This window comes from Zootoca vivipara, chromosome 3, assembly GCF_965207765.1.
Source record: "Zootoca vivipara chromosome 3, rZooViv2.hap1.1, whole genome shotgun sequence".
Classification (NCBI taxonomy): domain Eukaryota; kingdom Metazoa; phylum Chordata; class Lepidosauria; order Squamata; family Lacertidae; genus Zootoca; species Zootoca vivipara.
In genome coordinates, this window is record NC_142586.1 from 117,640,805 (window position 1) to 117,668,076 (window position 27,272).

General features: G+C 49.0%; 1 protein-coding gene across 1 annotated transcript; it reads left to right on the forward strand.

Moving 5' to 3' along the window:
- Positions 1 to 1,338: 1,338 nt before the first annotated feature.
- Positions 1,339 to 26,991, forward strand: DRC1 (dynein regulatory complex subunit 1). Its single transcript, XM_035110207.3, has 17 exons — positions 1,339 to 1,555; positions 3,518 to 3,605; positions 4,618 to 4,730; positions 6,616 to 6,799; positions 11,586 to 11,723; positions 12,560 to 12,646; positions 15,066 to 15,188; positions 15,830 to 15,969; positions 16,293 to 16,427; positions 18,094 to 18,329; positions 20,448 to 20,611; positions 20,764 to 20,853; positions 21,972 to 22,058; positions 23,601 to 23,818; positions 24,762 to 24,902; positions 25,312 to 25,414; positions 26,558 to 26,991. The coding sequence occupies exons 1-17, from the start codon at positions 1,389 to 1,391 to the stop codon at positions 26,615 to 26,617; spliced, it is 2,274 nt and encodes a 757-aa protein (XP_034966098.1). The 5' UTR covers positions 1,339 to 1,388; the 3' UTR covers positions 26,618 to 26,991.
- Positions 26,992 to 27,272: the final 281 nt, after the last annotated feature.

Sequence of the window (27,272 nt, forward strand, 5' to 3'; positions counted from 1 at the left end):
TGTTTAATGTTTTTATTGTCATGGTCCCCCCATGTTTTTAGCTGTTCTTATTTTATGTATAAGCCACCTCGAGTCCTTCTGAGGAGGAAAAGGTGGGGTATAAATAAATTGTTACTATTACTATTATTATTATTATCAACCACAACAACTGCAAAGTTGGAAAGGAGACTCTACTCAGATTCTTGGCTGGGTTTTAAATGAGCTGCTACCGCCCAAGAAAAGGTTGTCATAGAATCCTAGAATTGGACAGTTGGAAGGGACCCCCAAGGGCCATCCAGTCCAACCCCCTGCAATGCTGGCATAAGCTGTTGTTGCAGGGCCGCCTCATGGAAAACATCTGCTTGGCACCTTCCAGGATCGTGGCAAACGGGATGGCAGGCTGCAGTTAGCAGGTAAAACAGTGTGGCATGGTGGCTAGAGTGCCAGACTAGGACCTGGGAGACCTGGGTGCAAATCTCCCCACTCAGCTTCCTGGGTAACATTGAGCCCGCCATTGCCTCTCAGCCTAAGCAACCTCACAGAGGAGGAAGGGAAGAACTGTGGTACCCGACCTTGAGCTCCTTAGAACAGGGTTTCCCAAACTGGTTTTGGACTACAAGCCCCATCATCCCTGACCACTGGTCCTGCTAGCTAGGGATGATGGGGTTTGTAGTCCAACAACGGCTGGAAACCCAAGTTAGAAGGTGGGTTGCAAATTTAATAATCAAATAATAAAAATGAGAACTGCAACTCTTTGGAGGAAAGGGGGGATATCAGTGTAATGGGGCTAAGAAATAATAATAATCATCATCCTATGTCCTTTTGAAATGTGGAGGGGTTTTTTTGGGGGGGGGGTGTTATTGGAATGCTGTTTTTATTTTGTATAAAATATTTACTATATTTATGTTTTGTTGTTTTATATTTTGATTTTGTTCTGTGAACTGCCCTGAGACCTCCGGGTATAGGGCAGTATATAAATGCAAATAATAATAATAATAATTATAATAATACAAATTTTAATAATAATAATAATAATAATAATAATAATAATAATAAATGCCCACTTAAAGTGGGAGGCGCTACATAAATATTCGAGGGTGGGGGGATTATTCCTTTCCCTACGGAGACGCATCTCCCCTGCAGATATAAATTGCAAGGACCACCTGTCCCTTTGCGCGAAGAGCGCAAGAAACTCCTTAACTGCGCTCCAGAAATAAGCGAAAATTGCCCCCGCCTCCTTGCAGGCTGCAATGCAACCGGAAGCCAGCGCCGCGCGTCACTCTCCTGTTCTACCTCTACGTTTAAAGAAGGTGCACGTGACGTCGTGACGTGGCAGCGCGGGCTCCGTTTCCTAGCGACGGCGTTGCCCGGGCGACGGGAGGCGTTGGGCCTGCTCGCCGGGCGTCGGGATGAGCTCCGAGGGCGAAGGCGGCGCCGCCGCCGCTGAGGGGACTGAGGAGGGCGGCGAGGGAGGCGGGCGCTCCTCCAAGGTGCCCAACCTCTCCTCGGAGGACCCGCAGGAGCGCATCGCCGCCCGGCGGCTCCGCATCGCCGCCCGCCTCGAGGCCAAGCGAAGGTGGGACTAGGCGCCGCCGCCAGGGGGGTCCGGCTAGAGGACCTCTGGGTGCACCTTCCGAGGGGGGGAGGCATCGCGAGGGGGTCGGACTAGAGGATCTCTAGAAGCCCCTTCCAAGGGGAGGGGGAGGCGCAATGCTGCCATCGTGAAGGGGGTCCGCCTAGAGGACCTCTGGGTGTTTCTTCTGGGGGGAGGGGAGGCATCATGAGCGGGTACAGCTAGAGGACCTCTAGGAGCACCTTCCGAAGTAGGGGGGGAGGGAAGGGGAGGCATTGCAAGGGGGCCCAACTACAGGACCTGTAGGAGACCCTTCCAAAGGAGGAGGGAGGGCCCTTTGGCTGACCCACGTCCCGCTTCTGCCCTTGTTTTTATTAGGTATGTTGTGCTTTCGCCTCCTCATTTCATTCTGCAAGTTGCCCCAAGTTCTTTGGATAAAGGGGCAGTATACAAATTAAATAAATAGTTAATAATAATTAATAGTAATGATAATTATCTTGTGGCAAGGCCCCTCCATAATTCTCCCCAGCAGCCCCCTGCGCAGCTGGATTTGTATACCCCTCTTCATCATAAGATTCCAGGGCAGGTCACAAAAAAATAAAAATAAATAAAACGAGAACATAAAATACATGATAAAGCAAAAATAAATAAATAATCCCCCTCCTACAAACACATTTAAAAAGCCATAGAATGTTAACCAGCCCAACATCTGTTTATGCATATCTATATATGTGTGTGTTCGTGTATGTACATTTGCGTGTACAGTATATATTTACTTCTCCATATGTATATGGGAGTATATGTTCTCTCTCTCTCTCTCTCTCTCTATATATGTGTGTGTGTTTGTGTTTCTAAGGATCAAAAAAAGAGAGATTTACAAAAAAAGAAGAAGAATATGAACAGTGTAATATTCTAATTTTAGGGCTGCATACAGCCCCCCTTCCCACTGACCCCACATTGAGCAAAGTCACGCCGAATTGTGCAACAATATTTTCAGAGGGGTCCAAATCGGCACGGTATGCATCGGTTTGGTCCAGTGTCTGAATTCAAAATGGTTTTTGACAGTAGCCAAACATGTGGCTGAAGCCCACTGCTCCGTCCTGGGAACCAGATTGGGAGGCAGTATCTCCAGAGGCAGCTTGCAATGTTTCCGTTCTCCGTCTGGAGTGAAAAATGGCACCCGGTGCCCAAAATGTGCAGGAACCATCCCGCCAAACTGGGCCATGGTATCTTGAGAGGCGTCTGAACGTCTGGAGGAGAGGCAGGCAGAAAAAAACCATCTTCCAAAACATATAAGAGACGATGATGATACAGTGGTGCCTCGGTTTACGAACTTAATCTGTTCCGGAACTGAAACCATTCTTAAACCAAGGCGCGCTTTCCCTAATGAGGCCTCCTGCAACTTCCACCGTTCGGATTCGGTTCTTACACCGAGGTAAAGTTCTCAAACCGGGACACCATTTCTGGTTTTGTGGAGTTTGTAAACCGAAGCGTTCTTAAACAGGACTGCTCTTCAACCGAGGTACCACCTTGTCCACCTGCAGCACCTCCCACCCCCTAATTGTTTGCAACAATTGCAATTAGTTTTAGTGTTAAAACCAGAGAGCGAAGCAACTTTAAAATCCCCAAAAGCCTGGCGGAGTAAAAAAGGTCTTTATCTCCCTCCCCAAAAGACGTGAACAGGGCGGTTGTGAATCCTGACGCACTCGGGTGATCTGGCCACCCAGCTCTGAACCTCTCCTCCTGCAACTCAACCCCAGACGCAGAAATGGTCCCAGCATCCCACTTCTTAAGACCCCCATGTTTCCCACCCCCACCCTTTTGGGCTCCCCCCTCCCCCCCACTTTCCCCCAGAGCTTCCTATCCAGAGTCACCCGGGTTTCAGGTCTGGAGATCCCCAAACGTTAGTCCAGGTACAGGTGGGTAGACCAAAGATGAATATACACCTTTTTGGTTCTTTTCCAGGGAAGCCCTTGGAGAAGATCCAGATGCACATAAACTGGTGGAAGAGGAGCAGAGTCGGAGCCACAAACAGATAGAGGAGAGCAGACAGGTTAGGACTCAGCGAGGGAACCAGGGCTTTTTTGTGTACGATTTCCCCAAATTACATTCAATCAGTTCACAGCACAGAGTGACAAAAAGAAACCCAACCCATCGCTATCCATATGAAAGACGATACAAAACAGTTTCAGAATAGCAAAAAATGGATAGTAAGATAACATTGGTATCAATATACAGTGGTGCCTTGGTTCTCAAGCTTAGTCCGTTCTGGAGGTCCGCCCCAAAACCAAAGCGTTCCAAAATCAAGGCACGCTTTCCCATAGAAAGTAATGCAAAATGGATCAATCTGTTCCAGACTTTTAAAAACAACCCCTGAAATAGCAATGTAACATGAATTTGACTTTCTAACGAGACCATTGATCCATAAAATGAAAGCAATAAACAATGGACTGCAGTCACACAATCAATCAATCAATCAGTAGCTGAACTGGGTTCCACACAGTCACAAAAACAAAACAAAAAGAGCCGCAGAAACAAAAACGCAGAAACAGACAGACCTCAGCGTAACATTCAAAAGGGAAGTGTGGCACTCAAATCGGAAGCATAACACTTAAAACGGAGCATGTTCAGCTTCCGGAAAAAGTTCGCAAACTGGAACAGTTACTTCCTGGTTTGCAATGTTTGGGTTCCAAGTTGTCTGAGTACCAAGGTGTTTGAAAACCAAGGTACCACTGTATCTTAATTTTTCTGTTACCAATGAAATGCTCCCTGGACTAAGCCTAGCTGGCAGAAGTTAGTAATAGCTGCAACTCTGGAGAAGGAGGTAGGGCTGGCGAGATTCGGCTGAAAGAACTTCAACTTTCAGGAGGGAACTGAACCTCAAGGTGGAAGTCCTATTGCCAAGATACATTTGTATGGCACAACTTCACAATTGCAGACCCTGCAGGTTTGGTTCCACCCCCCCCCCCCCGAAGTAGCAACATAAATCAGTCTGGTTGGTCAAAAGATACTGTCTCCATTAGCTTAGAATGACCTGCTTATGATATGTTCTCTTGTTTGCTCAGAGGTTGACTAAGCTGCTGATTGATGGCACACAGCTAGTGACAAACATCCAGGTGGCAGCTGATTCTCGAGAGACGCAGCGGAGAGCAGAGGAAGAGGAGTTGAATCGGCAAAGGTAAGCGCTGGGCCGGAGCATCCTCTGGAACTGGGGGATATCTGGGGAAGAGGCAGGAGAGATCAGAGCCAGCCAGCGGTTCCCTTGGGAACTCAGCGCGATCTTCACTTTGACCAATACGTCAGAAAAGATGTCTGCTCCCAGGTTCAACATTCTGATTCAGGCTTGACAGAACTGCAGGCTACAGTATGCACAACCATTGGCCAATAACATTAATTTTTTTAACCAGTTTTATAGCCCACCCTTCCTGCAAGGAGCTCAGAATGTGTACCCACATGTGTAGTGCTGTGGTCTAAACCACTGAGCCTCTTGGGCTTGCCGATTGGAAGATTGGCAGTTCAAATCCCCACAACTGGGTGAGCGCCCATTGCTCTGCCCCAGCTCCTGTCAACCTAGCAGTTCGAAAGCATGCCAGTGTCAGTAGATAAATAGGTACCACTGCGGTGGGAAGGTAAATGGCGTTTCCGTGCGCTCTGGCACTCGTCACGGTTCTTTGTGTGCCAGAAGCGGTTTAGTCTTGCTGGCCACATGACCTGGAAAACTGACTGTGGACAAACGCTGGCTCCCTCAGCCGCAACCCCATAGTCGCCTCTGACTGGACTTAACCGTCCAGGGGTCCTTTACCTTACCCATCCTAGCAGCCGTTCTATTACGTGCTCCACCCCTGCTGTCTGGCAACCTCCTTAAACTGGAGGTGCTGAGAATGGAAGCCAAGAGGGGCATTTGATTGCAAGGTGTGCGCTGTGTCCTTCAGGTGCAGACCCTCCTTGTTTTAAGTACACTGGCATCAACGCATAATGGAGCCAAACATTCCGAAGGGAGCTCAGTGGTCATTTTTAGGGAAGTTGTTAATAACTGATGTTTTAATGTATTTTTAATCTTTTGTTGGAAGCCGCCCAGAGTGGCTGGGGAAACCCAGCCAGATGGGTGGGGTATTATTATTATTATTATTATTATTATTATTATTATTATTATTATTATTATTATGTTCCTGCCCATGCTGGACGGCCCCCCGGCCTCTGCTTAAATGCTTATGACAAAGGACCACCCATCATTTTCCAAGGGAGTCCCATCTACTGCCAAAGAGCTTTCGCCACCAAGGAGTTCTTCCTCATTCGAGTCAACATCCCCTTTCTTGTAATTTAGACTTGTGGCTGTGGGCCTTAATCTTTGACGCAGCAGAAAACAAATTTTCCCTTTGGAGGTGGAACTATGAGCAATTATAAACATGGTGTTGATAGAACATTGTATGTCAGCATGCACACCTTCCCTCTAGCTTATTCCCATATTGGCTTGAGTTTTCTGAAAGTTGGTTCTCGTTCGGAGGAGGCCCCCACTTCTGTTATTGCACTACCCTCAATAGTTCGGATGCTCTCTCTCGCAGTTTGGCTAAGATCCTTCATTGTAGGGGGTTGGACTGGTTGACCCTCGGGGTCCCTTCCAATTCTACGATTCTATGATTTGCTTAAGACTCTTATGCTAAATTGGTGGTGAGAGGGAAAGCATTGCAAGAGCGAGATCCCAGTTAATTGAGAGGGGTGGGTGTTGTGCCACACCCCTTTTTGGGGAGGGGTTTGCCACTTGCAAAGAACTTCAAAATGCCCAAAGAGCCAATGGACTACTGGGGATCAGGCCTACAGATGCACCTGATCTTCAGGAAAGTGTCTGTTTGGAAATGCTTGGTGCTCGAGCCAAAAAGAAAGACCAAGGAGGAGAGGGCAGAGGTCTTGTGCCAGCAAATGATTCTTCTAGAAGATCATTGATCTGCTGTGACTCACAGCAGCCTGCGACAGCGTTATGGATTTTCAGCCTCAGATCAGAACTGATGAGGGCTCTGCACAAACTCACCTTGAAGGGAACTCTCTCTCCATCTGGCTCTTTGCAGGGTGGAGAAGCTGGAGAATGAATCCAAGGCCAACCAGGACAAGTTTAATGAGATCACTTCCAAGTGGGGAGCTACCAGGGAGAAGGTCATCCCCCAGGATCTCTGGGAAGGGCTCAATGCGCAGCAGATGATGTGCGCACAGCTGATCGAAGAAAAGAACAAGCTCATCAGTGAGCTGCAGCAGGTGGGGGGTTTGCGCACCGGCGGGGGGTGGGGTGGGGCAGGTCACGGGAAGGGTGGCTGCAGGGTCTAACCCCAAAAGTGTTTTGCCTTTAGAGAAAGGGAGAGGTGTTAGCAGTCGACAAATGTATGTATATTTCTGCTAGTGATGGGCAAACATGCCTCGGACTGATTTGGAATTTGTAGCATGAGAAACTTCCTCATGAACCATTTGAACTGACCCGGACCCTGAGATCATCCTTTGAGTCCCTTTCTTTATGTGCCTCCTCCACAAGAGGTCTGGAGGGTGGCAACACAAAAAGGGGCCTTTTCTGCAGTGGCTCCCCATTAATGTATTTTTGATCTTTGTTGGAAGCCGCCCAGAGTGGCTGAGGAAACCCAACCACATGAGCGGGGTACAAATAAATTATTATTATTATTATTATTATTATTATTATTATTATTATTATTATTATTATTATGGAGTGCTCATCTTGCACCTTTGTTACATATTTTTAGGTGCCAGGCAAGAACTTTCCTCTATAACCAGGCCTCTGGCCTTTAACCATCTACAGTAGTACCTCGTTTTGCGACCAGGATCTCTTCCGGAGCCCTGGCCGCTGGCCGAAAGGACGCTGGACAAAATTCCGCGTCTGCACGTGTGCGGAGCGGTTTGTGCTTCTGCGCATGTGCGGAGCGCGATTTAGTGCTTCTGCTCATGCGTGAGCGGAGAACCCGGAAGTAAACCGTTCCGAGTTTGCTGCGGACGTTTGATGGAACGGGCGCTTGACGAGGCGGACGCTAGACATGGTACCACTGTATAGTGGTACCTTGGGTTACAGACGCTTCAGGTTACAGACTCTGCTAACTCAGAAATTGTACCTTGGGTTAAGAACTTTGCTTCAGGATGAGAACAGAAATTGCGCGGCGGCGGCGGCGCAGTAGCAGCGGGAGGCCCCATTAGCTAAAGTGGTGCTTCAGGTTATGAACAGTTTCAGGTTAAGAACAGTTTCAGGTTAAGAACGGACCTCCGGAATGAATTAAGTTCTTAACCCGAGGTGTTGTTGTTGTTTAGTCGTTTAGTCGTGTCCGACTCTTCGTGACCCCATGGACCATAGCACGCCAGGCACTCCTGTCTTGCACTGCCTCCCGCAGTTTGGTCAAACTCATGTTCGTAGCTTCGAGAACACTGTCCAACCATCTTGTCCTCTGTCGTCCCCTTCTCCTAGTGCCCTCAATCTTTCCCAACATCAGGGTCTTTTCCAAGGATTCTTCTCTTCTCATGAGGTGGCCAAAGTATTGGAGCCTCAGCTTCACGATCTGTCCTTCCAGTGAGCACTCAGGGCTGATTTCCTTCAGAATGGATAGGTTTGATCTTCTTGCAGTCCATGGGACTCTCAAGAGTCTCCTCCAGCACCATAATTCAAAAGCATCAATTCTTCGGCGATCAGCCTTCTTTATGGTCCAGCTCTCACTTCCATACATCACTACTGGGAAAACCATAGCTTTAACTATACGGACCTTTGTCGGCAAGGTGATGTCTCTGCTTTTTAAGATGCTGTCTAGGTTTGTCATTGCTTTTCTTCCAAGAAGCAGGCGTCTTTTAATTTCGTGACTGCTGTCACCATCTGCAGTGATCAAGGAGCCCAAGAAAGTAAAATCTCTCACTGCCTCCATTTCTTCCCCTTCTATTTGCCAGGAGGTGATGGGACCAGTGGCCATGATCTTGGTTTTTTTGATGTTGAGCTTCAGACCATATTTTGCGCTCTCCTCTTTCACCCTCATTAAAAGGTTCTTTAATTCCTCCTCGCTTTCTGCCATCAAGGTTGTGTCATCTGCATATCTGAGGTTGTTGATATTTCTTCCAGCAATCTTAATTCCGGCTTGGGATTCATCTAGTCCAGCCTTTCGCATGATGAATTCTGCATATAAGTTAAATAAGCAGGGGGACAATATACAGCCTTGTCGTACTCCTTTCCCAATTTTGAACCAATCAGTTGTTCCATATCCAGTTCTAACTGTAGCTTCTTGTCCCACATAGAGATTTCTCAGGAGACAGATGAGGTGATCAGGCACTCCCATTTCTTTAAGAACTTGCCATAGTTTGCTGTGGTCGACACAGTCAAAGGCTTTTGCATAGTCAATGAAGCAGAAGTAGACGTTTTTCTGGAACTCTCTAGCTTTCTCCATAATCCAGCGCATGTTTGCTATTTGGTCTCTGGTTCCTCTGCCCTTTCGAAATCCAGCTTGCACTTCTGGGAGTTCTCGGTCCACATACTGCCTAAGCCTGCCTTGTAGAATTTTAAGCATAACCTTGCTAGCGTGTGAAATGAGCGCCATTGTGCGGTAGTTGGAGCATTCTTTGGCACTGCCCTTCTTTGGAATTGGGATGTAGACTGATCTTCTCCAATCCTCTGGCCATTGCTGAGTTTTCCAAACTTGCTGGCATATTGGGTGTAGCACCTTAACAGCATCATCTTTTAAAATTTTAAACAGTTCAGCTGGAATATCATCACTTCCACTGGCCTTGTTATTAGCAGTGCTTTCTAAGGCCCATTTGACTTCACTCTCCAAGATGTCTGGCTCAAGGTCAGCAACCACCCTACCTGAGGTGTACGAGACCTCCATATCTTTCTGGTATAATTCCTCTGTGTATTCTTGCCACCTCTTCTTGATGTCTTCTGATTCTGTTAGGTCCTTACCACTTTTGTCCTTGATTATGGTAATCTTTGTACGAAATGTTCCTTTCATATCTCCAATTTTCTTGAACAGATCTCTGGTTTTCCCCATTCTATTGTTTTCCTCTATTTCTTTGCATTGCTCATTTAAGAAGACCCTCTTGTCTCTCCTTGCTGTTTTTTGGAAATCTGCATTCAGTTTCCTGTATCGTTCCCTATCTCCCTTGCATTTTGCTTGCCTCCTCTCCTCCGCTATTTGTAAGGCCTCGTTGGACAGCCATTTTGCTTTCTTGCGTTTCCTTTTCCTTGGGATGGTTTTCGTTGCTGCCTCCTGTATAATGTTACGAGCCTCCATCCATAGTTCTTCAGGCACTCTGTCCACCAAATCTAAATCCTTAAACCTGTTCCTCACTTCCACTGTGTATTCATAAGGGATTTGATTCAGATTGTATCTTACTGGCCCAGTGGTTTTTCCTACTTTCTTCAGTTTAAGCTGGAATTTTGCTATAAGAAGCTGATGATCTGAGTTACAGTCAGCTCCAGGTCTTGTTTTTGCTGACTGTATACAGCTTCTCCATCTTTGGCTGCAGAGAATATAATCAATCTGATTCCGATGCTGCCCATTTGGTGATATCCATGTGTAGAGTCGTCTCTTGTGTTGTTGGAAGAGAGTGTTTGTGATGACCAGCTTGTTCTCTTGACAGAACTCTATTAGCCTTTGCCCTGCTTCATTTTGAACTCCAAGGCCAAACTTGCCAGTTGTTCCTTTTATCTCTTGATTCCCTACTTTAGCATTCCAGTCCCCTGTAATGAGAAGAACATCCTTCTTTGGTGTCATTTCTAGAAGGTGTTGTAGGTCTTCATAGAATTGGTCAATTTCACTTTCTTCAGCACCGGTAGTTGGTGCATAAACTTGGATTACTGTGATGTTAAAAGGTCTGCCTTGGATTCGTATCGAGATCATTCTGTCATTTTTGAGATTGCATCCCATTACAGCTTTTGCCACTCTTTTGTTGACTATGAGGGCCACTCCATTTCTGCTACAGGATTCTTGCCCACAGTAGTAGATATGATAGTCATCCGAACTGAATTCGCCCATTCCCTTCCATTTTAGTTCACTGATGCCCAGGATGTCGATATTTATTCTTGTCATCTCATTTTTGACCACATCCAGCTTACCGCCATTCATGGTTCTTACATTCCAGGTTCCTATGCAATATTTTTCTTTACAGCATCGGACTTTCCTTTCGCTTCCAGGCATATCCGCAACTGAGCGTCCTTTCGGCTTTGGCCCAGCCGCTTCATCAGCTCTGAATCTACTTGTACTTGTCCTCCGCTCTTCCTCAGTAGCATGTTGGACGCCTTCCGACCTGAGGGGCTCATCTTCCAGCGTCATAACTTTTATATGCCTGTTGTCTTTGTCCATGGAGTTTTCTTGGCAGGGATACTGGAGTGGCTTGCCAGTTCCTTCTCCAGGTGGATCACGTTTAGTCAAAACTCTCCACTATGACCTGTCCATCTTGGGTGGCCCTGCATGGCATAGCTCATAGCTTCTCTGAGTTATTCAAGCCGCTTCGCCACGACAAGGCATTGATCCATGAAGGGGAACCCGAGGTACCATTGTACAGATAAATCTCACCTTATGTGAGGGTTGCCTTCCTGGCTATTGCTCATGACTGCTAGAACCCTGCGTGGCTATCCCTACCCGTCCGATCCTCAGTCTGAGGAGGCCTTCCCCCACCTACCCACGCAAGGCAGGGAGCTTTTTAAACCTCACATCTTGCTTACTGGGCTCTGGGAAGGTTTCCAGAGGCCTCGGATCCTGCAGTCGCTGCCCCCAGAGGCCTCGTGTGACCTTCCCAGAGCCTGTTAAACAAGGCTTAAAAAGTTCCCGCACTTGCTTCCCCTTTATTTCCTTTAATTTATTTAATTTCCCGCAATCTGCGTGACGCTGCAATTGTGTGCGTAAAATCAGCAGAAGAGGAGTTATACATCGCAAACCGCCCTGTGGTCTCAGGATGAAGGGCAGCATACAAATTTAGTAAATAAAATCCACCTGCCTTCGTAGTGTGGAGATGACGGCGGAATCCAAAAGTCAAGGCGTGAATCTGTTTGTCTGTTTGTGCCTTCCAGGAGCTGAAAACCAAAGATGACCAGTACGTGAAGGATCTCAGGAAGCAGTCAGAAGACATTAACCTGCTGCTGGAGCGGATGGAGGAGCAGATCAGAAACCTCATAAAAAGCTACCGCCGAGAGCTCCTGCAGATTGAGGTACTGGTCTCTTGTCCCTGAAGCTTCTCACCAGCAGAAGGCGATTCTTTCTTGCTTGTGTATGTGCAGCAAAAAAACAGGACGGTCAAACTAAGAAGAAAGCAGCATTGGGCACCAGCAAGCAAGTGTCTATAAATTCTGTTCATCTTCGTTTATTTTATGTACTGTATTTCTCCTTCATGTATCCAAGGCAGCTAGCAAAAAATACATCAGAATTAGACTGGCAATATGAAATAAAACAGTTTAAAAATGCCGAGCTGCGGATCCTTTTCTTGCTTTTGGCACTGCCTTTGAAAATCCCAGTAATTGAACAGTTGCAGACTTTGTGCAATCAATTCGTTTCACAAAACACAATAGCACATCCAAAGAGATAGTGGCTTTAGAGTCCCAAACTTAAGCTTCTGTGATCAGACTACTAGTCTATTAGCCGGGGAGATACTGTGGTCTGACATACCCAAGTCTCACAGGGTAGGAGAACGTGGGTGGGTGGGTGTTAAATGAACGGGTCTGGGGAAAGAAATCAAAATTCAGTGACTCCAAACGCCGAGAAGTAATGAAGGCGAGCTGGAGTCCTCTTAGAAGGTCCCTAATTTACCCTCCTCCTCTACTTAGGAGCACCCATTTGCTACTTTAGGGCTGAATATGAGCTCTGCGGAGTCTGTGATAGCCTCGTGATTCCTGCACTTTCAGGGGTTGGACTAGATGAGCCTTGGGTGTCCCAGCTTTTCAGTTCTGTGATTCTGAGTCCTGGGTCTCAAGGGACTCTGCTGACGTCCCTTCCGCACATAGATTGGGGGTTGCTCAAGCCACATCTCTCTCTTCCCCCCCCCCCCCAGAAAGCCTTTGAATTAGAGCGCCGTGAACTCCTCACGAGCAACAAGAAGAAATGGGAGCAGGCCATGCAGTTGCTCAACCGCCAAGAGGTAAGGAAGAAGGGGGCGTGTGTCTGTGGGAAAGGCAGAGAAACAGCCGTCCTCCCAGGAAGGAAAAGAAGAAAAAGTCTAAAATGGTAGTCCTTGTCAGAACACGCCTGGGCATAGCTGCCAAGTTCCGGCCTGAGAAATAAGGGACTGGACCGGAAGTAGCAGACCGGAAGTAGCGCTGCCGCCATTTTGGAACTGGGCGGAGCATGCTCAGAAGCTACTTTTGATGCTGCTCTGCCCTGTTCCAAAATGGCCGCCGCACCAGAAGTCGCGCTGCAGCCAATTTGGAACTGGGCAAAGCAACATCAAAAGTCGCTTCTGAGCATGCTCCGCCCAGTTCCAAAATGGCCGCCGCGCCAGAATAAACCGGGGAAAAACAAAAAAAAAAATCCGTTTTTCGGCTGGGAACAGCTGGAAAAACGGGGGTTTCCTGGGGAATACGGGAGACTTGGCAGCTATGTGCCTGGGGGACACACGCAGTCCCCGGATTGAGACAAAGCTCTCTGGGCATCGTCCTTGTGAAGCGCAGGCCGGGACACTCATATATCTTCAGTCCCGGTGTGCAACAGTGACACATATCTGAAGATATGTGCACAGTTGCACACTCTAGCAGCAGAGTATAGGAGAAATGATGTGGAGCTTAGGTGTGGCGTTCTAAGTACTTTATTAAGCAATAAATATACAGGAAGGTAAACGGCGTTTCCATGCGCTGCTCTGGTTCACCAGAAGCGGCTTAGTCATGCTGGGCACATGACCCGGAAGCTGTACGCCGGCTCCCTCGGCCAGTAAAGCGAGATGAGCGCCGCAACCCCAGAGTCATCCGCAACTGGACCTAACAGTCAGGGGCCCCTTTACCTGGCGTCCTCTTGCATCTTCTCTGAGAGAGAGAGAATACAAAAGTACAATTCAGCGGAAGAGATAAGACTGACTTCCGTTCCCCCACTTTCCAAGCCTGAAAAGTCCCAAGGTGGCTGTTGTCACCCCTGGAGGGCTGGAGGGTTACCGCGATGGGTGGGTGGTTTGCTAAGAGGCAAGGGGGCAGCAGGGGGTGCTGCTATTATTATTATTATTATTATTATTATTATTATTATTATTATTATTATTATATTTGTATGCCACCCTTCAGTAGATTTCAGGGTTGTTCACAACATGCAAACAACTTATCAGACTTCGAAAAGCTGCATCAGGTCCACCAGTTTTGTCGAATTAATGTTACCAAATAGTTTTCATCGGACTTTGAATAACTGTGCAATTAATTGTCCCTTTTTAAAATTTAATTGTGTATCTCTCTTGGCGGGTCGTACAAACCACTATTTTGAATAATGCTTTTTGTATGGTAGGGGCCATCATGGGTGTGTTTATGGAACCAATGGGGCAGTGGTTTAGGAGCCACCAGTTTAGGAGCCACCAGTCTAAAACTGGCAGGAATTTCTCTTCCAAGGCATATTTGCTGGTTGGCCTTGCGGGACTTGAGGTTAAGTAGAAATACTGGGGTGGGGCAGGAAACTAGATCACTGTGAGCGGTAGTAAAATTAAGTGAAGTTATTTTGCTTTTTGTCTTCTGTACCTCCCTGAGATCTTGTAAGGGAGGGTAGTATATAACTCAAATAAATAAAAATAATTTGGTTTTTTAAAAATACAAGTCTTCTGTGAGTTAGATAATCTCCTTCCTTGGAAGTTTTAAAGCAGAGGTTGAATGGCTTGGATGCATTAGCTGAGATTCCTGCATTGCAGGGGGTTGGACTAGATGACCCTTGGGTCCCTCCCCGCTCTACATTTCTATGATTCTATAATGCGCTTCCTTATTTTGTTTTCTTTGGTGGGGGAGAGGGCTGGTTGAGGTGGATAACATGAGACCACAACCAAATTTCTCCCTTAGTTTCTGTTCAGGGTAGATGCGACCATCTGCGTTATGAACATGCTTTGTGACCACTATGGTGAAAAGCAGTGTATAAATATTAGAATCATAGAGTTGGAAGGGACCCCGAGGGTCATCTAGTCCGACCCCCTGAAATGCAGGAATCTCAGCTAATGGATCCATGACAGGTGGCCATCCAACCTCTGCTCACAAACCTCCAAGGAAGGGGAAATATATCAGAATGTGACCACAAGCTTTGCTGGGCTCAGAAATGAGCTTCAGAGTATCCCCTTAGCAAAGCCAGAGGGCCGTGTGCTTAAGAGCTGCCCCCTCGGAAGCCGGGAGTGTGGGGCAGAAGCCCAACTCTCATCGGCCTTGACCCAATCTCTTCAAAGTAACAAATCCAGGGAGAAGCAGCCCCTTCGTTTTGCAGGGAGATGCTCTGATGGGCTACCCGGGGGTTTGGGAGTGGTTTACTGATTCCGGGGCAAGGAGCTGGCTTTGTTCCCCCGCCTCTTAATTGTGACATTGGCCACCCGCTCTCTCTGCCTTTTGCTCTAGCTGGACTTCATGATGGCCCGCCTGAAGAAGGTGGAGGAATATGAGCGCGAGCTGAACCAGCTCCGGGTGCAAGACGCAGAGGAGTACAATGTGATCAAGATCAAGTTGGAGCACGATGTGCAGGTACGGAGTGAGAATAGACCCCCCCCAAAAAAAAATCGGGTGCCGTCATCGTGGTGGGGACAATGCGAGCCCTTGCTCTGCGGCACGGTGGGAAGGCAGCGGTGTCACTTCGGCAGCGATTCCTTCATGGACTCTCCTCATTTCTTTTGGGGCATCTGCCGGAGGCTTAAATGGCAGGTTTCAGGGAATGGTGATGCGATTGCAAAGAAGGCTGGGAGACAAAAATCACCTGGGGTCTTGCAATTTGAGGGTCCCTTCCCAGCCTCCCAGACCGGGACGGGGGCTGCAATGCCGCAATTGTTCCTCTTAATGCAAGGACCATTCTGGGGACCACTAAGATTCTTGTTTCAAGTGCAACCCGAAGGGATTTCCTGTGGTCCTCTGCACATAATTTCCCCTCTTCCCATCCTTGACTTTTTACCCCTTGCTCCGATCCCCAGCCTAGTCTCCTGGTTTCTGATAAGGGACACCAGTGGCTGTGTCTGTTTGGTTTAGGGATGGGGGGGGGCGGGTTGTTAGGGAGTACCATCTTGGGGGTATTGTCAAGCTGCAAAGCTGGTCTCCTCTGGAGCAAGTCCATGAGGGGGATTTGCAGCATGGCCTCTGCTTATTCTTCATTTCCTCCCCGCTTTGGGCGCCAGATCCTGGAGCAGCAACTCCAGCAAATGAAAGCCATCTACCAGCTGAACCAGGAGAAGCTGGAGTACAACTTCCAGGTCCTGAAGAAACGGGACGAGGAGAACACCATCATCAAATCCCAACAGAAGCGGAAGCTGAATCGGTAAAGGAGCCAGGCCGCCTTGCCCTTCTTCCCTTCCCGCAGCCTGGGATTTAAGCGCACCAAATTCTCTGCTGGATTGTGGCCTTAGTATAGATGCTATCCTGCCCCATGTCTGCAGAGAATTTTCTGGGCAATCGATGCAGGATGCGTGACGTGCCTCTGAAGCAAGAGTCAACGCCATGAAATATATACATATATTTGAAATCTTTCTTCTCTTCTGCTGGGGCCCTTACCACTCTCAGGTCTCGGTGGGTTGCTGGCCCTGCTCTTCCTTTTCGTAAGCCGAGCTCCGCTTTTCTCTCCCCCACCCCCCGCGCCTCCAGGTTGCACGACATCCTGAACAACCTGCGCCTCAAGTTTGCCAGGCAGATCAAGCAGTACCGCGAGGAGAACATGGCTCTGACGGCTGACTACAAGCGGATTGTGCAGCAGTACAAGGACCTGCAGAGGACCATGAGGTGGGGCTGCACGGGAGCAACAGAGCTCGTGGGCGGGTAAAGACTGTTGCCTCTTGGCTGCAACAGTCCAAACCAGGGTTCAGCGGGACCGTGCGCGAGTCATAAGAAGGGCCGAAGCTCAAAGCAGCTGCGGGGAGGGGACGTATTCTCTTTTGAGTCCTTCCTGCTCAGCCGAGGTGCAGATATAAACGATCCCAACTCTGAGAGGCAGACTCAAAAAGCTGCCTCCCTGCCAGATTTGGCCTGATAAAGAATCATAGAATCGTAGAGTTGGAAGAGACCACAAGGGCCATCCAGTCCAACCCCCTGCCGAGCAGGAAACACCATCAAAGCATTCCTGACATATGCCTGTCAAGCCTCTGCTTAAAGACCTCCAAAGAAGGAGACTCCACCACACTCCTTGGTAGCAAATTCCACCGTTGAACAGCTCTTACTGTCAGGAAGTTCTTCCTAATGTTTAGGTGGAATCTTCTTTCTTGTAGTTTGAATCCATTGCTCCGTGTCCGCTTCTCTGGAGCAGCAGAAAACAACCTTTCTCCCTCCTCTATATGACATCCTTTCATATATTTGAACATGGCTATCATATCACCCCTTCACCTTCTCTTCTCCAGATCTGGCCTGGGGAGCCCAAAGAGTTCCCCACCCCTGGTCTACACTGGCCACAGCTCCGCAGGGTTTCAGGCAGGGTGTCTCTTCCAGCCCTCCCTTGAGATGCTGCTGGAGATTGCCCTGGGACCTCCCACATGCAAGGCAGGTGCTCTACCATCACAGCGGTTTGCTAAAGACGGATAAAGGGAGAATGATCTGCCCAAGGCCACCCTTGGACTCGACAAGGGAGTGGGGATTTAAGAAGTGGATTTCACATCACTTCCAGGTGCTCCCACCTTGCTTCAGATGGCTCACTGACTGATCAGCACATCAGGAGCCAGAAAGGAAACTTCCTTCATGCTTTGATCCTTTGACCTGGCTCTGATGTGCTCTAGGCCATGGGTAGGCAAACTAAGGCCCGGGGTCCGGACCCGGCCCAATCACCTTCTCAATCCGGCCCGCGGACGGTCCGGGAATCAGTGTGTTTTTACATGAGTAGAATGTGTGCTTTTATTTAAAATGCATATCTGGGTTATTTGTGGGGCATAGGAATTTGTTCATTTCCCCCCTCAAAATATAGTCTGGCCCTCCACAAGGTCTGGGGGACAGTGGACCGGCCCCCTGCTGAAAAAGTTTGCTGACCCCTGCTCTGGTCTATGTCTGGATGATACGTAAGAAAGCATTGGTGTGTATTATTATTATACATTGGTGTGTATTATACATTGGTGTGTATTATTATTATTTTGACTAAACATCAGAAGGAACAGTAAGAGCTGTCCGGCAGCAAAACAGTCTCCCCAGGGAGGTTGGAAACTCTCCTTCCTGGGGCCATTTTAAAGCAGAGGTTGGATGGCCATCTGTCATGGATGCGTCAGCTGAGATTCCTGCATTGCAGGGGGTTAGAATAGATGACCCTTGGAGGTCCATTATAACTCTTCCATTCTATGATTCTAGTACGCAGGCCTGAGCTCAGATCCAGTTTGGAAATCATAGAACGGTAGTGGGAAGGGTCCGTGTGGGTCATCTAGTCCAACCCCCTGCAATGCAGGAATCATTTTCCTTTCCCCCTTCAACGCAGGCACTTTGCCATCGTGGACGCCGAGCACTTCCTGGACGTGTGGCTAATGAACGAGGAGGAGGCCAAGGGCCTGATCCGCAAGGTCTTCAGCGCCGACCGCGTCATCCACGCCCAGCAACTGGGGATACCCTGGATCGAGCCGGAAGGCTGGTTCCTGCACAATGTGGGTCCCATCGTGCACAGCAAGAAGATGAAGTCGGCCAGCGAACTGGCTAGGGAGGTGATTGCACCAGAAAGTAAGCAAGGCTCTCTCTCACCCCAGCCCCACCCCCACCCCTCTGCTGCTTGAGAACACAGGCATAGGAAGCTGCCTTAATCAGACCATCAGCCCACCTGGTTCAGTGTTGAAATTCTCAGTTTCAAGCAGGGATGCTCCCCCAGCTCCCCAGCCATGGAGATCAGGAGGATGGAATCAGGGTCCTTCTGTCTTGAAGGCTGAGGGTCTGCCCTCTTTTTCCATGGAGGTCTCTATGCTGCTCCAGAGCCCTTGTGGCCAAGCCAGTGTGGTGTAGTGGTTAAGAGCGGTGGACTCTCGTAATCTGGGGAACCGGGTTCGTGTCTCCGCTCCTCCACATGCAGCTGCTGGGTGACCTTGGGCTAGTCACACTTCTCTGAAGTCTCTCAGCCCCACTCACCTCACAGAGTGTTTGTTGTGGGGGAGGAAGGGAAAAGGAGATTGTTAGCCGCTTTGAGACTCCTTCGGGTAGTGATAAAGCGGGATATCAAATCCAAACTCTTCTTCTACAGCGAGGGAACCCTCCAATCCTCCAATAGGGGCACGTTGTGCAGTTTGAAGCCATTGGCATAAAGGTGCTTTTGCACATATAGTTCTTCCATCGGTTCAAGTTTTCAACAAATATTAGGCCATTCCATGGTGATTATTTTTTCCTGGAAATAAGGGATAGAAAGTAGCCTTTTTTTCAAAAACAAAAGCAGGACCTGGATTTTGGGAAAGCTGGATTTCCCCATCAAGTTATTTTTATTTATTTGTTTATTATTTTATTTCAAAATATACAAATATACAAACAATGTATAGATAACAAATACATACATTGATAACTTCTATAACTTCAAATAATAATGACCAGATCAAATAATATCAAACTCAATAAACAAAAACCTTACATCTCTACGTATATTCAAGAAAAGAAAAATGGAAACAGGAAAAGAAAAAGACCACTAAAATAATGACAAGAACACACACTTTCTAAAAAATGAAACAGAAAAACAAAGAACACACACACACACATGCAAAAATCATCATGTTTCTATTGTTAGATACTATTCAGTGATTTTCCCATCAAGTTGATCCCAAATTTGCCCTGTGGAAAACCAAATTAATTGATACGCAGGTTATGAAAATCGTGCCAACATCTATAGATGTGCCCCGTTTTGCCCAGTTCATTTTACTGCTAAGCAGTGAGAGGAGCATGGAGTTCTGTAAGGGCGCTTAAGCCCCTCCGTGTGACCAAGCATCACTGGAAACCATCCTCTGCTCACCCCTGTTTCCTGCCTTGAGTTTGTCAGGTGCTACCCATATGTCTTCATAAAGTTGAATTGTAGAATCATAGAGTTGGAAGGGACCCCAAGGGTCATCCAGTCCAGCCCCCTGTAAATCAGGACTCTCAGCTCAAGCGTCCCTGGCAGGTGGACCGCCAACCTCTGCTCGAAAGCCTCCAAGGAAGGAGAGTCCACAACCTCCCGGGGTAGGACTGTTCCACTGCTACAGTAATTACAGTAAAGCAATTAAGAAAATATAATAATTACAGTAAAGTAATTAAGGCTGAGATAGTGCTTCGGCTCTTTCCAAACAGGTTGCTGGGGGGGCTTAGCTGCACCTCTTTGTTGCTTAAATCATTAAGAAATGTACCTCTTTGTTGCTTAAATCAGTGTGCAGAGGGGACTCTGCAATTCTCCTGGGTGGCTGGGTTTGCGCCTCTCTTTATTTATTTATTTTAAAGTATTTGATTTTTAAAAGTATAAACATACAACAATAAAAAACAATTCCGAATCCAAATATCGAGACCACTCTGAATCTCCTGACTTCCCCCCATCCCTTCCATGGGTCCTCATGATATAATTTACAACTGCATATCAGTACTTATCCACATTTTTTTATCCTTCTAAACTGTCCACACTTTCCATTAATTTACAAGTGTGGTTAAAATCCTGCTCATGTTTTAACCTGCTTGCAGTGGTATCGTAAATAAATTATAAATCCCCCCCCCATTCCTTGCTAAAGTCCTTGTCTTCTTGATTTCTGAGCTTCCCAGTTAGTTTTGCCATCAACTTGGCTTGCCATTCGGTTTGCGCCTCCCTTTATCCCCGCTTCCGGCCATCGCTCTTTCCTTCAGCCAGCAAGTCTGTCACGTTGGAAGGCAGCTTCCGAGATGAGAAGGAAATCGTCCTAGACGAGGTCCGCCGGGGGCCTGATGGCCCAGAGCCAGAGGTCAAGGCGCTTTGGTCCATCTCCACCAAGACGGTCAAGCACATCCTGGAGCTCCTGTGTGATGAGTCGGTGAGCTGAAGCGGGGTGGGAGGCAGGCAGGCAGGCAGGCAAGCGGGGTGCTGTGGTGGCTGGACTTGCCCTGCCAGGGACTCAGGAACGCCCGGCTCAAGGCCTTCGTCTCTGAGCTGTGAGGAATCCTCCCCCCCCATCTCTTTTGCCAGGGCTTCCTGATTGAGAGCAAACTGCGAGGTCTCCTCCAGCCCTTGGAGAAGCACGACCGGACCCTCATGAGGCTGGACTCCATCTTCACAGTAAGGACATGGGCCCATCTGCCCAATTTGGGTTCCTCCCAGTATCTTTCTCTTTCTCTTTTACAATCTGAAGTTTCCACATTTTCACACATCAATTTATTGGAGGGGAGGTGGGAATCCTCTGTGGAAGTTTATTTATTTCAGGCATAGGCAAACTCGGCCCTCTTCCTTGATCCTTGATGCTACCAGGGAAGGAGAGACTCCCCCGTGCCTGACAGGACCCTGAGGACCATCTAGTCCAGGCATGGCCAAACTTAGCTCCTCCAGATGTTTTGGGACTACAACGCCCATCATTCCTGACCCCTGGTCCTGTTAGCTAGGGATGATGGGAGTTGTAGTCCCAAAACATATGGAGGGCCAAGTTTGCCTATGCCTGATTTATTTGTTTCACAACTTCTTCATGCCGCCTGATTGCAAAAGAAAATTCCAAAGCTGTTTACAAAAAAAGATAAAACAATAAAATTAGCAATGGGAAGAATTGACAACAATAATGTGAGTCCCCCGCCCCCTTTTTCTTTTAATCTTTTTTCTATCTCTATATCTCTACTTCGTTCTCCCCCCACCCCTCTTCTTTTCATCTGGATTGGTGTTTTTATCGAGATCAATGTTTCCCAAACTTGGGTCATTGAGCTGTCTTTGGACTATAGTTCCCATCCTCCCTGACCACAAGTCCTGCTAGCTAGGGATGCTGGGAGTTGTAGTCCAAAAACAACTGGTCTAGATCAGGCATCCCTAAACTTCGGCCCTCCAGATGTTTTGGACTACAACTCCCATCATCCCTGACCACTGGCCCTGTTTGCTAGGGATCATGGGAGTTGTAGGCCAAAACATCTGGAGGGCTGCAGTTTGGGGGTGCCTGGTGTAGATTAACATTTTAGCTCGTATAAGAATGTATATTTCATAACAATCTTTGCATTTCCCTTTTTGGAAAAAAAATATTTTTAAAAAAGAATGTAAGACTTTTCAAAAAATTCAAATAAACACAGGCAGCCACTTCCCCCACGGTCGAAGGGCCTGCCTGAGCTCTTCCACAAGCTCACCTGGGAGGAGCAGCACATACGAATCCTGGCATTGGCGGCTAACCGGGCGCCTGCTGAGCTTTCCCTTCCTCTCCGCAGGCTCTGTCGATCGTCAGCGAAGACGACATCTATCACCTGGTGCAGTTCTTCAGGAGCTTCAAGGCTCAGCAGGTGGCTGCTAACCCGGTAAGGCCAGGGTGGGGCTGGAACGTGGTGATGGGACGCAGCTCAGAGGTGAATGCGCTCGGTTTGACGTGCGCAGGATCCCAGGAGCCATTCCCGACATCTCCTGGCAGGGCTGGGAATGTCCCCTGCCCTGAACCCTAGAGACCTGCGGCTAAACCTGTGTAGAGAGTACTGACTCAGGTGGGCCGATGGTCAGACTCGGGGGTAAGGCAGTTGTTTCCTTTGTTCCTAACAGAAGAACATAACAAGTGCCAGCCTGACACAGACCAAAAGCACAGCTGTTTTAGCAGCAGGCAAAGAGACGTCCTATAGATTCACAAAAGGGACGAGATGGGAATATTCCTCCTCTTATAACACCATAGCTGCCAAGTACCCCGTTTTCTCCGGGAAACCCCCATTTTTACTTACCTTTTCCCGGTGGTCCCCCGTATCACTTCGTCTCCCGTTTTTCTCCGTTATTTTCTCCTGCTGGCGGCCATTTTTTTTCTTTCCGATTTGCCCTTCTATGGGCACCAAAAATGGCCGCCGCCGGCTTCAAAAGTCGCATCTACGCATGTCCGGAAGTGCATAGACGCACTTCCTGACATGCGTACAAGCGACTTTCGAAGCCGGCGGCGGCCATTTTTGGTGCCCATAGAAGGGCAAAGCGACACCGGAAGTTACGTCGACGCAACTTCCGGTGTCACACGGCTGCCAGTTCCGGATTCTGCAGTCCGGGACTTGGAAGGTAAGTATAACACCCCTCAGCTTGTGGCGGCAACAAAAAAGTTCCCTTTCCGTCTCTCCCCTGCTATGCTTAGTGTTTTAGTTTGTTTTTATATACACTGGAAGCTGCCCAGAGTGGCTAGGCAACCAGTCAGATGGGCAGGGTATTATTAGTAGTATTAGTATTAGTATTATTTTTATATATGTCAGGGAATGGTCTGAAGACGAGGACTGGGGAATGCACTCTACGGCAGACCAGCTTCTCTCCGATGGAGAGCTGGAGGGGGAAGAGTTGACACCCCCCCCCATGTCCACAGCGTGTTCAGAAGCAGAGAGAGAGACAAAAGCTGAACAGCTTAGGGAGGAGTTACCCAGTTACGAGATAATGACAAGAGAGCCAGAAGGGAGGGGGCAGCTAGTTGAGCCACCACTTGAGAGTGTGGGGGAACCGCCCTTACCACAGACTCAGAGGTCCGAACGTATCAGAGAGCAAAGGAGTCAGGGGGAGGGAGGAACTTCCCGTCGGCGCCTAAAATACTGTGGAAGTCGGAAGTCGGATTAGACTAGCCAACTGCCCTTCTTGTGGAGAGCTGTGTATTTGTGACGGCAACATTACGCTGTAATAAAAGGACTACAGATCTACCAACTGCTTATTAATTCTTATATGTGAAGTTACCAATGGGAGGGGAGGACTCTCCACGCCTAACAATATATCAGACTCTGGCCTTCTCTTCTACCTCTTCACTAAGTCGCATTTTGTGCTGCTTTCCCCCCATAAGTCTTGGCTCCACTGGGCTGTGTCAGAAGCGTCTCCTCCTGTGTCTCCTTGCCTCGTAGGACTTGGAAGAGTTCCTCGCGGAGATAGGCCCCCAAAAAGAGCCTTCAGAGGTCGAGGCTGCAGAGGAGGGGGAGGAGGAGAGGGAGGGCTCTTCGGCCCCACAAGACGAGGGCAAAGTCCCCCCGAGCTCTTCTTCGCTTCTCTCTTCTTTGTACATGCACCCCAACGACATCCTTAAAGCCCTCAAGGCTTTCGTCCAGGAATTCCAAGAGCCAAGGTGGGTCTGTCTGCGGAAGAGGAGGAAGAGGATAGGGCTGGTTTGGGATGCTGCGGGGAGGAAGGATGTGTGGGCTGCTTGTAAGAAACAGTGGCAGCCAGGGAAAGATGGACAGAGGATAGCTCAGTCTGTGGAGCATGAGGCTTTTAAGCTCAGGGTTGTGGGTTCGAGTCCCATGTTGAGCAAAAAAAAACTTGCATCGCAGGGGGTTGGACTAGATCAGCCTTGTGGTTGCTTCCAGCTCTGCGATTCTGTGAGATGGCTCCCCTTCGCATGAGTTTCTGGGTCGAGGGAAGTGCTGCAATACAGTGGTAGAATGCAGAGTTTGATGCAGAAGAAAAACTTGCCAAAAACCCTGGAAGAACTCCCTCCCTCCTACACCCTAATCCCAGTCCAGATCGGAGAGAGAGAGAGAGAGAGAGAGAGAGAGAGAGAGAGAGAGAGAGAGAGAGAGAGAGAGAGAGAGAGAGAGAGAGAGACCGGGAACCTGCAGCGTCTTGTTATTTCTTTATTTTTGCTCAAATGGCGTTCGGGTCTAGCAATGGGCTTATTGTTCCCCTCCCTGGCCCCACTTCTTCCCAAGCAAGCCATGAGCTGAGCTCCTGACAAGCCCAGAGCTCTCACAGGAGAGAGAGGAGAATGGCAGCCTTTTTCCTCCTGTGAGTGGTTGCTTTAGATGGAGGGGGTGCACAAATTAATAATAATAATAATAATATACCGCCTGGTTCACAGAACGGAATAAAAATATAAAACCACAAAATGTATAATAAAAATAACAATCAAATAACACCCCCCCCCAAAAAAACCCCACATTTTAAAAGGAGGGGCAGTATTTGAGTGGGCCCCAAGTGTTGTGGCTGGCCAGAGGGAGCAGGGAGGTGGCCCAGGTCAGCTTCCGGCTCCAGCTTCCCAGCCAGTGACTCTCCCTCCTTCCCACCTCCAGAGATAAACACCCCCAGAAGAAGGTGCATGAAGAACGGGACAACTCTAAGGACTCGGAGTATTGGGACGCTCTCGCCCACGCCATCCCGGATGTGAATCTGAAGTTGTGGGATGCCCTGGTCTCTGGCTTGCACAAATACCAGTAAGGCGGGGGTGGGGGGTAGGTAGATCCTATTAAGCCCCTGCCCCGTCTCCCCAGGGAGGGGGGTCATTGAGGTGGGGGCCATTGAAGAGCCTTGCACAAGGAGAAGGTCAAGCACATTTGAGCTAGGTGCCCTGCCCCGCGGAGGTTGTTTCCCTGCTGCCAGGAGTGCTCCTTGTCTGGGCCTCGGGTGGCCCCTGGTGGTGAGAACGTGCCTCTTCCTTGCCTGGCTTTCATGGTAACAGTGTCCCGCCCCCCGATTTCTGCCTCGGTTGCCTTTGACTGGGCTTAGCCATCCAGGGATCCTTTACCTGCAAGGGAAGACAAGGGACTTCTTTCAGGCACATGGCACCAGAGGCCCTTTTGGCCCCATGCATCTTCTCTCCCTCTCCCTCCCCCACCTGCACAGCTATGTCCTGGACCAGAGGGCGAAGCTGATCGTCGAGACAGATGGGCTGCGCCAGCAGAACGCAGAGCTCAGGATGCTGCTGCGGCAGTATCTCCATTCCCCGGTGAGCAAACGGGCTGCGGGACCGAGGGCAACAGGTCGCGTAGATCTTAGATCCACAAGATTCCTTCACCGCCTGGGGCAGAGGCGCCACCTCATGCCCAAATTGAAGGGGCCCTATGCCACGAGAGCTGCACGATGGAGAGCCCTGCCCTGCTCCCCCAAAAATATTGAGGGGGCCCAAAACAACTCAGCCCCCATGATCTGGCGTCCCTGGCCGGGGGGGGGGGTGCCCTATAACACAGGGTAGTCTCAGTTGGATAGAGCAGGGTGCTGCTAATGCCAAGCTTGCAGGTTCGATCCCTGTACGGAGCAGCTGCGTATTCCTGCATTACAGAGGGTAGGGCCGGGTGAGATCCAGCTCCGAGGGCCTTCTGGCGGTTCCCTTACTGCGAAAAGTGAGGTTACAGGGAACCAGGCAGAGGGCCTTCTCGGTGGTGGCGACCGCCCTGTGGAACGCCCTCCCACCAGATGTCAAGGAAATAAACAACTATATGACTTTTAGAAGGCATCTCAAGGCATTAACACGATAAAAAAATCAAACATTATAAACTTCCCAATAAAGGAGGATGATGATCTGCAGGGTCCCTTCCAACTCTGTGATTCTATGATCTGCCTCCCTGCCTGGTTGCCAGCACTGGCTGCCCTCAAAACATAAGAAGGGCCCTGCAGCTGGATCAGGCCCACCCAGTCCAGCATCCTATTATGTGAAGCCTGCAAGCAGGACGTGAGCATGAGAGCTGCGCTCTTCCCTCCTGTGGCACCCAGCAACGGGCGTTCAGAAGCATTCCTGCCTCCGACCGTGCAGGGAGAGCTTGGCCATCCTGGCTAGGGGCCATTGGCTGCCTTCTCCTCCTCCATGAATTTGCCCAATCCTCTTGGGAAGCCATCTAGGTGGGTGGCAGGCATTGCTTCCTGCAAGAGCGAGGTTGCTTCACACACGTGACAACGCTGGGCTCACTGCCGTGGCTGGGCCTCCACGTAGGGCATTGAGAATCATAGAATTGTCGAAATGGAGAGAACCCCAAGGGTCATCTATTCCGCAGGACTTTTAAGCATCACCCGCCCTGTGAAGGGCTGAGCCTCAGTCACATCCAGGCTGGGCAGGAATGGGCGCTATTGATGGTCTTTGCTTCCCTTTCCACAGGTGAATGCCGAGCTGCTGATCCCTCCCACCCACTTGCTGCACCTGCAGATGAATACCTGATGTCCTGGCGCAGTTGCTCCCCCACCATCTTCTTAGCTCCTCAAAGGAGTGTCGGCGGGGTGCCTGTCATTCCCTCACAGCTGCCCTTGAGCGCTGGTTTGGGCCACACCTTGGTGAGTAGCAAGCCCTGGTGAGCTGCAAGCCACACGGCTGTTCCCCAGCACCTGGGGCACCCCAGGGAAGGCTTGCAAACACTTTTGACGTGTGCCGAGATCAGGTTTCAGAACCGGCAAAACTCACCACTGATCCACCCCAAATGTTAACGCTCGGGTTTGTTACCCTTTGGGAGAAGATGTTACTCTGAACGCAGAGGTTCCGAAGTGTCATTAGGGAGAGGAGGCAAATAAATGGCTAATTGTTGTGGCCGTTCTGTTTCTCCTGTCTTATATTTGCTGCTGTTGCTTGAGGAGAAAAATTAATAGGGAGAGAACGGGGTGGGATCCGTTTCTGTTTTTAAACCGTTCAGTGTGCTTAAAGGTGGACCTCCAGTTCCTCTTGAGGCAAGAAAAAGGTTGGAACTGAGCCAAAATAATTTGATGAATGGGGCTTGTGGGACTCTGGAAGCAGCACAGACAAAATAAGTGGGGTCAGAGAGGGAACCTGCAAGGCCAAGTAACTGGAGGTTCCTTGTTCTGTCCTGAGGGTTGCTTGTGAG

What these genes read in the sequence shown, in the direction of transcription:
- DRC1 (XM_035110207.3), top strand. Translation starts at nt 1,389, where the DNA reads ATGAGCTCCGAGGGCGAAGGCGGCGCCGCCGCCGCTGAGGGGACTGAG. An exon ending in AGATAGAGGAGAGCAGACAG is followed by an intron (nt 3,606 to 4,617) that starts GTTAGGACTCAG and finishes TTGTTTGCTCAG; the next exon opens with AGGTTGACTAAGCTGCTGAT. An exon ending in CAGGAATTCCAAGAGCCAAG is followed by an intron (nt 23,819 to 24,761) that starts GTGGGTCTGTCT and finishes TCCCACCTCCAG; the next exon opens with AGATAAACACCCCCAGAAGA.